Source organism: Schistocerca nitens, chromosome 3 (genome assembly GCF_023898315.1).
Source record: "Schistocerca nitens isolate TAMUIC-IGC-003100 chromosome 3, iqSchNite1.1, whole genome shotgun sequence".
NCBI lineage: Eukaryota > Metazoa > Arthropoda > Insecta > Orthoptera > Acrididae > Schistocerca > Schistocerca nitens.
Window position 1 is genome coordinate 363524728 of NC_064616.1, and position 17620 is coordinate 363542347.

The 17620-nt window shown below is 38.7% G+C and overlaps 1 protein-coding gene across 1 annotated transcript in view; it reads left to right on the top strand.

The window, feature by feature from the left end:
- Positions 1-17620, top strand: part of LOC126248311 (8-oxo-dGDP phosphatase NUDT18) — a 157896-nt gene that overhangs the window by 129815 nt on the left and 10461 nt on the right. Inside the window, exon 5 of the mRNA XM_049949185.1 lies at positions 14021-14126. Within this exon, the coding sequence (XP_049805142.1) occupies positions 14021-14126 (106 nt within the window). The remainder of the gene's footprint in view (positions 1-14020; positions 14127-17620) is intronic.

The following is a 17620-nucleotide window of genomic DNA, read 5'->3' on the forward strand; positions in this document are numbered from 1 at the left end:
CTTAGGTTAGTTAGGTTTAAGTAGTTCTAAGTTCTAGGGGACTGATGACCTCAGAAGTTAAGTCCCATAGTGGTCAGAGCCATTTGAACCATTTTTTCAGCATTACCTACAGTAATTTTCTCAAGTTCCAAACCAAATACCACATGAGCATTTGACTGTTTCTGCCCTGATTCGATAGTAAGTTTTAATTCTAGTATTTCTGGTTTCATTTTTGCAGGCTGAATGTTACTGTTCTGAAGTTCAAATTTTAGTTTGTTTCTTGGTTCTACAATATTGACACATATTTCATGTTTTAATTCATAATTTAATGGTAAAATTTTGTCATTTGTTTCCATTGATTGACAACCAAGTTCACATTAATTTCTTTTGTGTTGTTATACCTTTCTTTAATTTGACTACCCAGTCCATTACACATTTCTTCTAAGTTATTATCCAAATTTTTAACTATCTGAATGATTATAATATTTGTCTACAAAAATCATCTTTTAATTTCCTCAGTTCTCAAATCATCTTTTAATTTCCTCAGTTCTCAAATCATCTTTTAATTTTCTCAGTTCTCTCTCAAGTATTTCCACTTCTTACTGAAATGATCCCTCACCACTGCTTTTAGTACAAGTTCAGTACTTGTTTTCATCACATCTGAGTGCATTAACAGGTCAAAATTAGGAAAGAAAAAATACATCACATGCAGTGTTTCCCCAAAAGTCTCTGCTTCACTGAATACAAAATGATGATAAAAATTAAGTTTGAATGCTTTTCTTTTGAATTTTTCCATAAGGCAGCAAACAGTGCAGTCTACAACACTAAGTCCAATTTTCACATCATCGATATTTTTTGGTTTTATTTCCAATATGTAATTGAACATATTTCTGCAGTTAATTCATTTAAGTATTTTGCATTACTTGAAAAACTCAAAAATCCCATATAAGAATATGAGATCTGAGAGGTAATTTCAGCTTAACTGTACCACTTATGACACACTTGCTCACATTATAGGTGAAAAATCTAGTCAAATTTTTAGTTAAAAAATATTAATCATTTGTAGTATTCACATTATGATATCATGGTTCTTGCAAAATAGTAAATAATAGTTTTCGAGCAGGAAAACATTAGATAAAAAATTAGGTATTTACAATACTGACTTGGAAGTGAGTACACTTGTTGGTCATATATCAATATTATTCATTTTTGCTGCAGAAGTCCCAAGGAGATTTTTTTGTATAATTTCATATTCTTACGTGATTGCAAGGATTTTGCTAAATAAAAGTCTGGTGAAAACTCACTTACTTTTTTTTTTAATTTTGTTTATTCATAACAACTCTTTGTAACAAACAAACCAAACTTACACTCCCTGACTCTTACTGAAAGACAAACTGAATTGAACTCAACTCCTTGACAGAAAGTCCCACATCTATGGCTGCAGCTGCGATCTCCTGTATTTGTTGAGGGGAGTGAGTACATAATATTTTGAATAGGAACCCATGTCCAGAAATGCACCATTTCCATTCTACGATGGTTTCAGTTCAGGTGTGTAATGCATCCGCATCTGCCGAGGGAAAGAGAAAAGTCTCAGAGTTGCTTCTCCTGATATGCAATAGGGTAGACAGGACGACGTGTACTATGTCAGACGGTCATCTGATGACACTTAACATCTGACTTGCTGCGGGACCTATTTAATGCCTGTAGAGACAGAGGAAGATCTGCTGGCATGAGTTCTAGCCACTGCATTAGGAATTGAAGAGACACCAGTTGGGATGGAGAGTGCGTACCAGCAGGTGCCTTGTAGGTACAATGTCTGTAACGACATTGGTGGTCGCCACATCGAGCCGCTGTTGTAATGCATCAGTACAATTCTGTACTGGCGGTATACTGGGTTCTTTTTTGTTTTGGAATAATTTAAACACGTAATGCTTAAGTGTCAATACAAACAAATGTACTAAAATTGAATTGGATGAGTTAAACATTTGAGTTGAAACTGTCATAGAATGGAACAGTACGTTTCTGATCATGGGTTCCTATTCAAAATGTTATGTAATAACTCTCCCCTACAAGTCCTAGAAGTTTCTAATGGGAATTTCTGAACACACTGTGTAATTACAATTTCATAAGCCAAAAGATTTTCCTAGACAGTTAATGTTAAATTTTCTTGACAGTTAAAAAATGTGATTACAAGGGAGATTCCTATCAACACTTTCTCTTTTTTATGGAATTACCAGGCTTTTCGCCTATAAGGTATTTTAATATTTTTTTCTTATTTACTTTGGGTTTTTGCATTTGCCCATAAGAATTAGAATAATAATTAGTGTTAGCATTCTCCAATAATTGTAAGTTTTTCAAAATGAATGTATTTTAAAGAAAATTTCATGTATTATGAAACTTTAAAAATTCTATAACACTCCCTGGTGCAGGGTGTGGTAGCTGTGAGCCGTGATGATGCGAACAGATAGTTGAGGTGAGGTGGGAGCTCAGGCAGCTGCAGATGTAACAAGTTCTGTTATTCATGCACCTGTGCTGCTTGATACACCCAGTCAGTGGTTGGCTGGTAGCTGAATTCTGTCGGGCTGGCTGTCTACACACCCCATGATGCCAATGTGGCTACATCACTGTGCCAGCAGCCTCATTATGTAAGCCAGTCGCATGACTTTTACACCAAAAACATGTTCTCAATGATGATATATTTGCTATGGCTCCTGGTGACATCCGGCTGTGTAATACCGAGGGATGTTCACTGCATTGAGATGCGCATCCCATAATGGCAGTAGATAGCTTGTGTGCACAGGGAGCAGCCCACTTCCCCCTGGGCAGGAGTCAGCAATGCTGCTGGAGATGACTAGGTGTGGCCCACTGCACCATGTCACTAAATCCAGGGAGGGACTTAGTGTGTAAAGCTGTTGCCCTGCTGTGGTTTTGAACCAGTGTCTTCTGCTGGCAGGTCCGTGTGGTGTCTTCATCTAGCACAGCCTCGCCGTCCTTGTAGGGCTGCAAGAATGATCCTATGACAAAAGTGACCAGTACTTATAGTTGGCAGTGCCACACTTGTTGTGCTCGTGTGCCATTACCAGTCTTGTAAAGGCTGCTGCCACTGTCATTGTGGAAATTTGCCTTGCCCCTTGCTGCTTTAGTTGGTGGAGTACTGCTGAGTTTGCTGTTTCAGCAAGCTAATCTGCCTTGCAACACTGTGTTGGCCTTGTTAAATTACTACAGTGACTACATCTTGCATTTGCCTGCATTCAGTGCTGCAATACACCACTCAGGATCACACTATTATGCCCATATATGGTCATTACGCTGCATTACCCCCTCTGTGAACAAGACCCAGTTCTTAAAGTTGACCTTAAAAACAAGTTTCACCTCATGCTGTATGTTTGTACAAAATATGGAGAAATTTTATAACTAACACAATTGATGACTTGCTCACATGTCTTAGATATTGCATCCAATCTTTCTTATTATGCTGTTTTATTATGGGTGTAGAAATCACACTTGTTTTCACTTCTGGCAATTGAAACCTTCACTGCCTGCCCCATTGCTTCTTTTCTCTTAAACATAAATTTACATCTATCCTGCATTCACACTACAAGGTTATACTCTCAGTCTCTCTTATTCTCTAGGTATTCAGTCTACTGGAATCTGTTCTGTTAGTGGTTTATGCTGACAATTGGCTCTCCACCTGAAATAATAAAAGTTATTCAGAGTAGAGCTAGAGCCACTGTGGTGCTTAGTATTGCAGCATTCAAAATCACCATCACAAGTTATTGTCGTTCTCAGAACTACTTTATGTATTGCATTAACTGCTCAGTTGAAATGCATCCACTGGCACAACAACGAATTGATCCACATAATGAATTGGGTCAGGTTCTAAAATTTTATTCAAAAATGTTATCGTCAATGCTAGTAACAACTCCATTGGTACAACTGGCCAATACAACTGTGGTTGTGAGATGCTTAACTCAGGCAGTAGCTTGCTCCTTGCTTTCTGTAACCTGGACAAGTACTGTTCAGGCAGCAAAAGATTAACACTCGGTTGTCCATGCAAGTTTGTCACTACCCCTAGTGTGTCTCATACGCTATTCGCTAATGCTTGTAACAACCTTGCCACTACAGTTCATGATAACATTTAAAATACATGACACCATCAATGAGGCTCAACATCTCCTCCTCTGTTGTTCTTCTCTGGTGCATTTTGCTCTCTTGACATGCAGACTACAAGATGCTCTTCACCGTTAAAATCTCATGGCTCAAAATGCATCCTAAAGCATGATTAGATGTGTCACATGAAAAGATAAACTCCATCTGAAAATCTGGAAATATTAGAACTGAGTAGTATGTCAAAACACTCTTGATTTCTTCAAACATGTCCTGACATGCTTCTGTCCATATGAATCACACACCTCTTCTTAACAACTGGATGTGTGATAATGCCATTTCACGAATTTGCTGTAGTAATTTGAGATCCGCAAAGAAGATTGCTGTTCCTTAATTGCCTTAGGCACTGAGATCTCTTGTTACTGCTTGCACTTGCCTCGGATATATCCTTACACCATCTTTACTTATCACATGCCCAAAACCTCTTCTAATGCAGAATGGAACTTCTCTGCTCAATGTCAGACATGCAACCCTCAATCTCTTAAACACTTCCTTCAGAAGCTGTCTATGCTGCTCCATTTCTTTTGAGACTACGGCGATAATATTGTCTACGTAAGCAATAAACTGATGCCACTTCAAATGACATAACATGTTGTCCAATAACCTCTGAAATATTTCAGGCACATTTTTCAATCCAAACTGCATTTTCTTGAACTGATAGTGCACCCGTAGTACCAAAAATGCTATCTGTGGTCAGTCTTCATGAAAAACCTCCAGTTGATGGTAACCACTCCTCAAACCCATGGTCAAAAAGTACTGACATAGTCTCAAGTTATCGACAGTCTCAGTAATGTTGGGGATGGGATATGCATCTGTTACAGTCTTGCTGTTCACGTGACGGTAATCACAGCAGAACCTGTGTTGTCTAGAACCACCCATTGACTTTTTTTGCATGACCATTTCACTAACTGCTGGTTAATAAAATCATCCACAATCAGGTGTAAATACCTAGGAATGAGATCTGGTTTCTGGTGTACCGGTGCTTTGTTGCCTATTGGTATTTGGTGCTGAGACATTGGTGTTGCTGGCGACAGACCCCATCAAAAATTAAATCTTCAAACTCAAACAGCAGTTCTTCTATCCACTCTTTCTTTATTCCCTTTAGATGCTCCACTTTTGTATATAACACTGTCTTAACAGCAGCTCATGGCTGCTTTTGGTTCACACTCCTAGTGCACCACTCCTCCTACAGAATGTCTAAACTCACTACTAACACCCCCTCCATAATTTCACTTCCTTGGTGCCAAAATTATCTATATTTATGGATACCACTCTCCCACCATACTGCTCATGTACATAGGCAACACTCCTCTTGATAAAACAATAAACTGGATCCAGTATATCATTCTCCTCCAGAGGCTCTACAATACATTACAAACTCAAAGGTAGATCTGGCTCGACCTTCACCCAAAGCGACTTCCCCATACCACTTGGCACACAGTCATGTGAATCAAGCCTTAGTGCAGTTTTACGCATTTCAACTGGTTTGTCCAATATGCTAGATGTCCCTTGCGACAGTTCTACACTGGTAACAGATTCCCTAACTAGAATTTCATCGCACTAAGAACGAAAAGGTCCAGTCCGACATGTTGAACCCTACTGTGAAATTTTTCACACAGGAAGAATACATCAAAATAAATGCACTGTCAGATTTGTAGCTGCTAAGATGTATTATAAGTATTTTTCTTTTTAATGTTAAAATTACTTATTTTTGTCGCACAAAGAGCCGCTTATAACAGTGGTTTGTACTTCCCATGTAGCTCGGGCATTGGCGAATAAGCAGTTGCAGTTAGGATGAGAGAAGGTAGTGCTGCATAGCATGAAGTCCAGAATGCACACATGCAAATTTTAAGCACTTAAACAATACCAAAAATCCCCCAAATAATTGACTTTTTGAGTAACTTAAAGTTCATATTGGCAGCTAAACTTTTGCAGATGTAATTGTTACACAAGTGAGTAATAGAGGAAAGAAAATTAAGGCAGTGTATGATGTTACATTACAGACAACTTCCTCCCAATCAGCACTTTAATTTGTTGACATGAAATATAACAATTCCTCATAGCACAATTATTATGATATTTTTCATTTATGTGTATTTCAGTAACAAAGAAACAGTCCCTTGTTTATTCCCTGTCATCACAAAAGTGAAACATGTCTATTGAATAACAAAAACAAACATTATCCTTACATCAGGCACACCTGAGTAAAGAAAAGTTAATGCATTTTGGCCCTTCTCAGTAACTAGTAGTTCTATTTAGACAGAATAGGGATGGAGAAAGATTCATAAAACATGGTGATGCAAACTGACACTGCTCAGTTGTCTGAAGTTTAACAATACTGTTGCACTAATAAACCTGAAATGACATAGAGTGCAGTTGTACTGATTGACAATTTTCTGAAAAATGCTTCACACTGTTGAAAAATTTCTTTATCGGGAGACTGAATCATGGTATTAGTTCCAGGTGGAATATGAATTATATTAAGTCTTTTCATTGCCCTCCTGAAGACAAAGGTGTTTTTATGTCTAGGTGAAGAGTCCAACAAGAACAATGAATTATTTTCTGTGACTAGTATGAAGATGTTTTGGATGTAATTTTGAAACTTTCTCTCACCCATTCTTCCAGTTTTTGCTATGTTGATTACAAGATTTTTTGCAACTAAATGGTTATTTTTTTAAATTTTTGGTCCTAATTTGCCTCAAGATCCCTAAAGAAAGATATAAAGTTGTGGAAACAGTAATCCACTGATACTTAACAGTGGATTACTGATTATTGTATACAAATGTGTCACAGCATTCACTGAGTGCAAAGTGACTCATTTTTTTGCTCAGATTATATATTGTGATTTGCACCCTGGTCTTGCACAAAACCTGACTGACTGACTGGCTGGCTTTATACACAGCATTTTAGGGGATAACAAAAAGCTTCAGTTTACATCGGCTATGAATTTCCCTGTAGTAGGACTTATTAATGACATCTCCTCTACATATTTACTTGAAGTAAAAGTCATAATTTTGTGACTTCCTTATCCATATAATTTACCGAATCTGTGTAACTAGGTCAAAGAAGCCAGGAAATCATAATGTTCATCCTATGTGCAATTCAGTATTGTATTGTTGCAGCATTGTAGATCTCCCTCACTAACATTCCACTATCACAAGCAGTTCTATATCTTTGGAATAGTTTCTCTTTGAAACTTTTGTGATTTTAATTTGGGCACATACATCATAGTTTCTATAAATCTTTCTTCCTTTTATACAGTTCATGTTCAGCTTTTACAAAATGAGACCGGTTTTGCACACTGCTTAACTATAAGATTTTCTCCCTCCTTCATTTAACCAAAAAATTTGCAGACTTTTTCTTTTGTCACTGAAAGCTATGTATATGTTTTATTTGGGCTTGGAAGGTAGTTTGTTTTTGTTCTGGACTTAACTATCATTCAAACTATGTTTCACAGAATTGTCCAAGTTATTTCCTGTTTCTTCTAATACTCGCATTTCCACAATTTCTAATGAATGTCCCAGAAATGAACTAATAAATAATACATATGTAGGTCTTCAGGAAAAGTAGGTGATTGTGACTGTAAACCATGTCCTTCAATTTTCATGTTTGCAAGATTGAAAACATTAATTTGATTTCACATTATGACAAATGCTATTAGCAAGCATATATGAAGAAAACACAAAGATATTAATTAAGTTTTATTTCCATTGTTAACACTTAAGTGATATTGAAAAGGCAACTGCTAATTACACTACTGGCCATTAAAATTGCTACACCACGAAGATGACGTGCTACAGACACAAAATTTAACCGACAGGAAGAAGATGCTGTGATATGCAAATGATTAGCTTTTCAGAGCATTCACACAAGGTTGGCGCCAGTGGCGACACCTACAACATACTGACACGAGGAAAGTTTCCAACCGATTTCTCATACACAAACAGCAGTTGACCGGTGTTGCCTGGTGAAATGTTGTTGTGATGCCTCGCGTAAGGAGGAGAAATGTGTACCATCACGTTTCCGACTTTGATAAAGTTCGAATTGTAGCCTATCACAATTGCGGTTTATCGTATCATGACATTGCTGCTCGCGTTGGTCGAGATCCAATGACTGTTAGCAGAATATGGAATCGGTGGGTTCAGGAGGGTAATACGGAACGCCGTGCTGGATCCCAACGGCCTCGTATCACTAGCAGTCGAGATGACATGCATCTTATCTGCATGGCTGTAACGGATCGTGCAGCCACGTCTCGATCCCTGAGTCAACAGATGGGGATGTTTGCAAGACAACAACCATCCGCACGAACAGATCGACGACATTTGCAGCAGCATGGACTATCAGCTCGGAGACCATGGCTGCGGTTACCCTTGACGCTGCATCACAGACAGGAGCACCTGCAGTGATGTACTCAATGACGAACCTGGGTGCACGAATGGCAAAACGTCATTTTTTCGGATGAATCCAGGTTCTGTTTACAGCATCATGATGGTCGCATCCGTGTTTGGCGACATCGCGGTGAATGCATATTGGAAGTGTGTATTCGTCATCGCCATACTGGCGTATCACCCAGCGTGATGGTATGGGGTGCCATTGGTTACACGTCTCGGTCACCTCTTGTTCGCATTGACGGCACTTTGAACAGTGGATGTTACATTTCAGATGTGTTACCACCCCTGGCTCTACCCTTCATTCGATCCCTGTGAAACCCTACGTTTCAGCAGGATAATGCACGACCGCATATTGCAGGTCCTGTACGGGCCTTTCTGGATACAGAAAATGTTTGACTGCTGCCATGGCCAGCACATTCTCCAGATCTCTCACCAACTGAAAATGTCTGGTCAACGGTGGCCGAGCAACTGGCTTGTCACAATACGCCAGTCACTACCCTTGATGAACTGTGGTATCGTGTTGAAGCTGCATGGACAGCTGTACCTGTACACACCATCCAAGCTCTGTTTGACTCAATGCCCAGGCGTATCAAGGCCATTATTATTCTGTATCCAGAAAGGCCCGTACAGGACCTGCAACATGCGGTCGTGCATTATCCTGCTGAAACGTAGGGTTTCACAGGGATCAAATGAAGGGTAGAGCCATGGGTGGTAACACATCTGAAATGTAACATCCACTGTTCAAAGTGCCGTCAATGCGAACAAGAGGTGACCGAGACGTGTAACCAATGGCACCCCATACCATCACGCTGGGTGATACGCCAGTATGGCGTTCTGGATACTGATTTCTCACGATCTATGCACCCAAATTGCGTGAAAATGTAATCACATGTCAGTTCTAGTATAATATATTTGTCCAATGAATACCCATTTATCATCTGCATTTCTTCTTGGTGTAGCAATTTTAATGGCCAGTAGTGTATTATGGATATTAACTGAGTTGCAAATTTGAGTGAATAGTAACTGTGAACAATTGTGTGAGAGAAATTATCAATGGAAACTCAAATTTGCTTTACAAATAATGATTGCATTGTGCTATGTTATCTGTTTACCATTGAGCCATCAACCAAGGCTATGCACCTGCTGTGCTGCACGCATTCACTGTATACTACAGCTGTGGTAGGGGTGTGCATTTTTCCAGCCACGTGGCGAGCTACAAATATGGCAGTTTTTGACATTTTTTTAAAGAACACTTGCTAGTGTTTTAGCAGCTAAAATTTTGACATAGTGATGTTGCTTTTTTTGCGTATTCTTCACGTATAAAAAATTTCAGGGCATGTTTCGAGAAGTCATATTGGACTATTTCCTTGTAAGTTCTACTGTACGTTTCTGAAGATAGTTTTAGCACAATGTTGATGCAAAAAATCTAACCCCAGGATTATGCTGTAGGTCTCACTTAGATACTGTACTACCTATACCCACTGTTCAAATCGAACAGCCCCTATATATAAATCTATGTCCACCAACCTCAACAGTCTCACATAATTATCACTGACCCTACATAACCTATAACATGGCAGCTTCCACTGTCTTTGACCCACTAAGTCTCTACTGGCAACTGATACTTGCGCTGCTGTGTCAAAAAAAAAAAAAAACCCTTGTCCTCTTTGCCCCTTACAGCACCTATTACTGCACACTCCACCTCTGTGTACGTATTTGTTTCATCTAATCTTAATGGGACCACCTGTAAGTGGGCCTCCAGTTCCCTCTTGCATTTAACGGCTGCTTACCACCTCCCCGTCCATCCTTAAATCCATTACCAAAATTCTGTTGATGACACATTCAATTTCCTCTGTTTCCCTTAGGCTGGTGACACTGCCTATGTGAATGTCCACCCTGTCCAAACCTATAAGACTTATTGTTCACAGAAAATACCCCACATCTATCTCATACCCCTCATGATATGTCAGTTTCTAACCTAATAGCAGACTGCAGATGCACTGCTGCACCTGTATGCACCTTTATTGATATGTATCACAGCAATTCCCTCAGAAAAGCATTGATTGTCCTCTGATCAGCTTCTTGCAACAAAACTGTGTTTACTGCATCACTCTGCCATGACTCATACCCATGTTCATTACATTTCCTTATCCTGTTCATGGAATCTGCCACAGTTTCTCCATGCCTCTTCACAGTAGTGCTCAACTGCTCCCGAAAATACCTCCATGGTAATGTTTCTTTATACCTTTTCAAAGGCCCCTTCTCCAACTGTTCAAAGGTTGCTGTATTCTTGCTGCATTCTATAGCAATTCTATACACCTCATGTATGTTATTGCTTCTCCAATTGGTCACAATTTTGCTACCAACAGTAATTGTCCGCCGGCCAGGGTGGCCGAGTGGTTCTAGGCGCTACAATCTGGAACCGTGCGACCGGCATGGATGTGTGTGATGTCCTTAGGTTAGTAAGTTTTAAGTAGTTCTAAGTTCTAGAGGACTGATGACCTCAGAAGTTAAGTCCCATAGTGCTCAGAGCCATTTGAACCATTTTTTTGAGTAATTGACTATCATTCTAGCCACCCATGTCGGCTGAGATATTAAGGTCCTCTAAGAATGACTGTACATCCTGAGATGATTTTCCATAAAGGGAAACAGTTAATCCTGAAGTAGCTTGATCCTTCTCATAGTGAGGTACCTGAAGCACTGCTAACTATTCATCCTTAACTATCAACTGCCCATGTAACTGGATATTATCTGCTGTTAGCTGTGCTGTCTTTTCTAACAATATACATACTGCTTCCGGCTTCAGCAAACTTTTCATCTATGACTCTGCCATTAGAACACTTACTCTCCATTACATACAGTAATACAAAAATTAATTACAATGCCAAAAGATCACTAGAAGTTAGTCTTTACATTTTGTCGTCAGTCACCTAGACACTCTACATTGTCTAGCATTATGACCACACGGATGACATGTATAAAAGGTTAGAGGCACTGCCTCCATGCATGGCACTGTACGCCCAGCTAAGTTACATTGCATACACCCTACAGACACCAAATACTGCTCTCTACCATTACCCTTAAACTCAGATAAGTCAGTCTGCTCTGCCAGCCTAAAGAAGGTAACCTTTCAGTTATGATGACAGTCATGCCTTCCTTCCATGTCTGTACACCCTCCGTAACATAACCAAATGATTCATCACTCACTGCACGATATTGAGACCAGTTGTGGTCCAGACACTGTCCTGATTGAAGCAGATGCTGCAAATTCTGACACCAAACTATAGTGCCCCTGATGCAATGTGGAGCAGCTATGAGCCAGGATGGTGCAAACAGGTGGTGGAGTGAGGTGGGGATGCAGGAGGCTCCAGAGAAAGGCAGCTGCAAATGTAACGAGTGCTTTTATTCATGCATCTGTGCTGCTCAATATACTGGGTCAGTTGCTGGCAAGCTGCTGAATTCTGCTGGACTGGCTGCCTGCACACCCTGCGATGCTGACTTGGCTACTTCACCACACCAGCGGCCACATTACATAAGTCAGCCTTATGGTTTACATACCAGTGGCGTGTTCTCGATGATGGTGTATCTGCTACGGGCCCTGGCAACACCTGGCCACATCGTGGTAGGGGATGCCCGATGCCCCATGCTGAGACGCCCATCCTCTTATGGCAGTAGATGGCTTGTGTGCACGGGAAGCAACCTGCCCCCCCCCCCCCCCCGAGCAAGAGTCAGCTGTACCGCTGAATATGACCTTGTGTGGCCTGCTGTGCCATGGCACTAAGTCTGGGGTGGGCTTAGCGCATAGAATGATCGCCCTGCTGTGGTCTCGAACTGCCGACTCCTAGTGGCAGGCCCATGCCAAATCCTCGTCTGGCAGAGTCCTATCATCCTGGCAGGGCTGTGAGACTCGGAAAAATTCTATTACAAAAATGACCAGTGCTTATAATTAGCAGCAGTGTGCTTGCTGTGCATGTTTGCTACAACTAGTCACGTATATTAAAATAGTACTGCTACTGTCAGTGTAGAAATCTGCTTTGCCCCTTGCTGCACTAGACTATGCAATACCATTGAGTTGACTGTTTCAGCAAGGTAGCCTGGCTCACAACATTACTTTGGCCTTGTTGAGTTATTACAGTGACAACATCCTGAACTCACCAGCCATCAGTGTTTCTGCAATACACTGCTCATGCTCACACTAATATGCCCATATATGGTCATTAAGGTACAATTCAGTGTCTTGCATATCCCTGTTTTTGATTCATTTGGTCAATTATTTCATTTATAGAATAAGAACTGTAAATAAAAGAAAAAATATGGAGAAGTGAACACAATTAAATAACACTAATGTAGTACTTTGAAGAAATAGAATAATTAAAAGATCAGCAATGAAAAATGAAATTTACAATTGTATTGTGTATTGAACATGTGTATTGTACTGCTCATTAGGCAAATCTTGATATGTTACATTAACCACACACTCCCCATATCACATTACAACTGTCTCAGACTGGCCCTGGGCCACCTTATATGCAAGATTCTGGTGTGGTCTTGTCAGAGGGTGCTCCTGACGACAGCTGCCCTGTGGATATTTGCACCACAGTGGTCAACAGCTGTTTGGTTTCCATAGTGACATAGGGTGACTTCACTATATATCCCTCCCTCCCCCCAAATCCCTCCTGGATGATGCCACTACAACCTGTCCGCCTAAGCAGTGATTGCCAAGGGAAAAGACACAGGGGGTGTGGTTCAAAGCAGGTGGATCTTCGGCATGGTTGTGTCTAAACACATTTTCTAGACTACATCCAACCAGTTTGCATTTCCATAGATGTCACTCACTCGGTTCACTTCCACAGCCTGGGGTGTATTTGCAGGAGAATAGCTAAAACATATATCTTGTAAGTGTTTTTTGCCCACTGCTGCAGACACGTCTTGGTGACGGTGTTGCTGCTGACGTGACATGTCCTTGCTAGTACAGTTGTTTATGGAGGTATTCAAATCGTGAAGCAGGTGGGAGTCCTGCTGGAGATAATCTCCTGATCACCAGCCCTCCAGCTGAAACACGTGCACTGCTTGGTAGTGTCAAAGACGATCTCAGACTGAGAAAATTTAGGCTGTGACTAACTTTTTTGCATCAGATGTTTACTGTGTTAAAATTACTATTAATGCTCTTGCATGTGACAAACTTAAGCTCAGTTATCAATGAATTTGAAAAAAACATTAGCAAATTTCTATCAAGGAGCTTGCAAAATTTGCAATGGTTATTGTACTGAAAAGACAGTTAGGAAGTGATATTTAATGGATTGCGTATGTACATATGTTTCATAAAACTAACTTTGCAAATTTAAACATGATGAAAAATCATGATAAGCATGTTCTTGCAAGCTGATTGACCAGAACTTAATAAGTATATGTTAAATAGTGTTTTAGAAATGTAAAGTAATATAAAAAAATATGGACTTACATAATTATTTTATAATTTCCAGTAATCGTGTTCACATATTGCTGTCAGAGAAAAATGATATACATTTACCACTCTGTGAAATAAATCCAAGGAAGAGCTTACACTCAATACTGAAGACATTTATGACAGTAAGTATAAGGTTTTACCTTGTATAGAAATAACAGCTGAAAGTTACAAATACAGGTACAGTTAAAGCTATATAAAGCCTTTAATCAGTAGTGGTCAAAATAACTATGCAAAGAACATCTATATGCATAAAAAATTCAGGTCATTGTACTTTCTGGAGCAAAGGCCATTTTTGAGATGATGCTGATAAAAATGAGGTTCTGAGACAGTGATGAAGAAGGAAAAAAACCACACTCTCAATAACTAAACAGAAGGCAGATGAGGAAGTGAGAACAATTCCCAAAAGGTTTTAAGTAGGCACCCTTGCAGAGTGCTTCAAGAATTTGCAGACGCATATATAGAAATGCAGGGAAAGAGTAAATAAAAATGTTCAGCTATGACTAATAGATTATGTTAAAGAAAAGAGTAAAAAATTGCAAACGGCATGGGTAGGGAAAAAAGAAAGGAATAGTGGACACATGGAGAACAAAAACATTTGCATACATACCAAATAAAGCAGAAAGTGAACTGGATGAAGCCAGTGACGGGCCTACAGGAGAGTGAGTGCAAGTTGGTTGAAGAAGTATAGTCACATCTCATTGTTAGAAGTTCATGTGAACTGTGTGCAGAAATCAAATGTGATCAAGTAAGAGTTCATGCAAGTAAATGAGACTTCAAGGTATTTGTAGAGCATTTCTTGTAATTTAGTTACTTCGAATTGCTAGTGTAGGTTAATTATGTCTTTAAATTGTGGTGCTAGGTTTAAGTGGACTGAATTATGCTAGATTCATATAATACTAATGATAATAAGTATAGCAAGTACTATTGACATATTGTTACATATAATCTTATTTCAGTAACAGCTGCAGTTGAATGTCTAAATCATGTTTCATACCATAATCAGTTGCCTATTTCTGGTAAGATGTTTAAGGATATTAAATAAGTAAAATGGGAAATATGTGAATTTTCTGGCTAGCATATGTGTAGATTTGGCTCAACATAATAATTTCCCCCTATTTAAATGTATTAAATTCAGTAACAGAAGTAAATATTTCAGGCTTTCATGACACAACCAAACTTTGATAAATTCTGATTTGACAGCCCTTCTGTGTCTTGTAACGAGATTCTGTGCCAAATCTATGTTGGCTTTATCTTCTGTGGAAATATTTTATGTATAATGATAACAAATAGACATGACCTGTTTAAGGATGTCCACATAGAAACTGGTATTAGTGACAATCAATCAGTTTTAGCAACAATTATTACAAAAGTACAAAGAACAACCAAAAGAAGTACAAAGATTTATGCGCTTAATAAAATAGATAAACAAGACAGTTCATGGTGGGAGGGACCTCAATGGTGTTGGTATCTGTAGTCAAACTTCTAAAGAAACAGTGACTACTGCACAATAAAAGTAAAACAAAGCACAGGGCTTTAGATGTAGGAATGCTAAATCAAACATGTTTGGCTGTCAGAAGAACAATGACTGAAACCTTCAGCAATCTACCTTAACAGAAAGAGTTTTTGCAAAACTCAGATAAATTGTCATATTTGAAGGCTGTCAGTGGCACCATAGTTAATGTAAAGACACTCATTGATGGCAGCAGAAGGAAAGTAGAAATGCTGAACTTAATTTTGAAATGTTCCTTAGTGGGGAAAGATGTGGGAGTACTGCCCCTGTTTAATTCTTGCACCATTCCATAAACGAGTGATAAAGATGTTAATGTCAGCCGTATTGAGAAACTTAAGATATACCAGGGAAATGCGTTGAGAGCTTTGCTGTGCATGTTGTATATTAATGACCTGGCAGACAGTATCAATGGTAATCTCAGACATTTTGCAAATGCTGCACTATCTGAAAAAATCTGGCAGATATTCAGTTGGATCTTGATAAGAGTTCAAGATGGTGCAAGTATTGACAACTTGTTCTTAATTTTAAAAAATCTAAAATCATGCCCTTAACAGAATGCAAACGATTAGTTTTCTCAGGGCAGCTGTTGTGAGGCACAAATTGAATCAGTCAACTCATACAAATACCTGGATGTAATAATTTGTGGGGATAAGAAATGGAATGATCACACAGGTTCAATTGTAGGTAAAGCAAATGACAGACTTGAATTTTATAAGAACCATGTCTGCTACATGTATCAGAATACTGTCAGTATTGAATGTATATGCCAAAGGGTGGACAGTAAAAATGGTCACAGGTTTGTTTGACTTCATATCTTTTTCAATATATTTCTTTATTAACAGTCTGAGGGTTCTCTTAGAAGAATTTACATTGTAAGTTACTACTGGAAATAATAATCTTATTTAATATAACAATAGAAGAATCCGAAGCCCTTGGAAAACATATGAATAAAATGCATTAGAATATTATGTTCACTGTTGAACACCAGACAGCCAAACATTTAAATTTCCTGGATATCATTTTAAACAGCTGTTAACTGCAAACATAAATTCCAAGTATACATGAGACCAACACAACCAGATGTCACAATGAAATAAACCTCGTGTCACCTAGGTAAGTTCAAAATGGCATAACATAGAGCAATGCTCAACAGAATATACAAAATCGTCTTAAGAGTCCAAAATTAATACCTGAGTTAAACAGTAAAATAAATTCCCACATACCCAATGACAAAGACAAGCCAACACCAAATAAGACTACATCACAACTAACAGATAAGTCAGATAAGTATGTGAGCATGCCATAGGTAGGGAAAATTACATGTAAAGTAGCAAACCTTTTCTGAGGTGGTTCAAATAACAGAATTAGCTTCACAAATAACAAAGTAAAGGGTAAAGTCACCCATAGTATTAAAAACAATGGCAAGCTATACAACTGGTTTTGGATTACAAGCTGAGCTGCATTTTATGCCCAAAGATAACATAGGCCAAACAGAAAGAAACTTCAACATATGATTCCACAAACATAAGGATGCTCTTCATTTAAAAATAATCCAAGAAATCCACCCTACATTACATGTTGCTGGAGATGGCTGTCAAGTGACAGACATAATACATAATCCACAAATACTGCACCTGGCCACCAAAGGCAAAAAAAAAATGGACCTACTTGAAGAAACATAAATTTATTCATACAAGTACACATCCCCAAATGACATAAATGATCAAACAGTGTTACCAAACTTTTTTTTTCTGAGAAATTTCCATAAATTGTGTGTACAGCTTAAACATAAAGTGCAGTCATGGCAGCAACATAATAAATAAATAAAGACTATAATTTTCTGTCCTCTGTCCCAAAGTGAAAGTTTAATAACAGTATATTATGGAAGTTATTTACTTATTGCTTTATTCATTGTAAAATATTAGTCCAGTGTGCGAAGCTATTAGCTATCTGTATAATATGTGATATCACTAGTTATGGGGATAAAATCATCCTATATCACTTTAATAATATTCAGTATAATTTAGCTATCATTCAGCAATACTAAGTTGATAGCCTTTCATGTTAATTGCTAAAAGTCATTTTACATCATAAAAGAATGTGTGA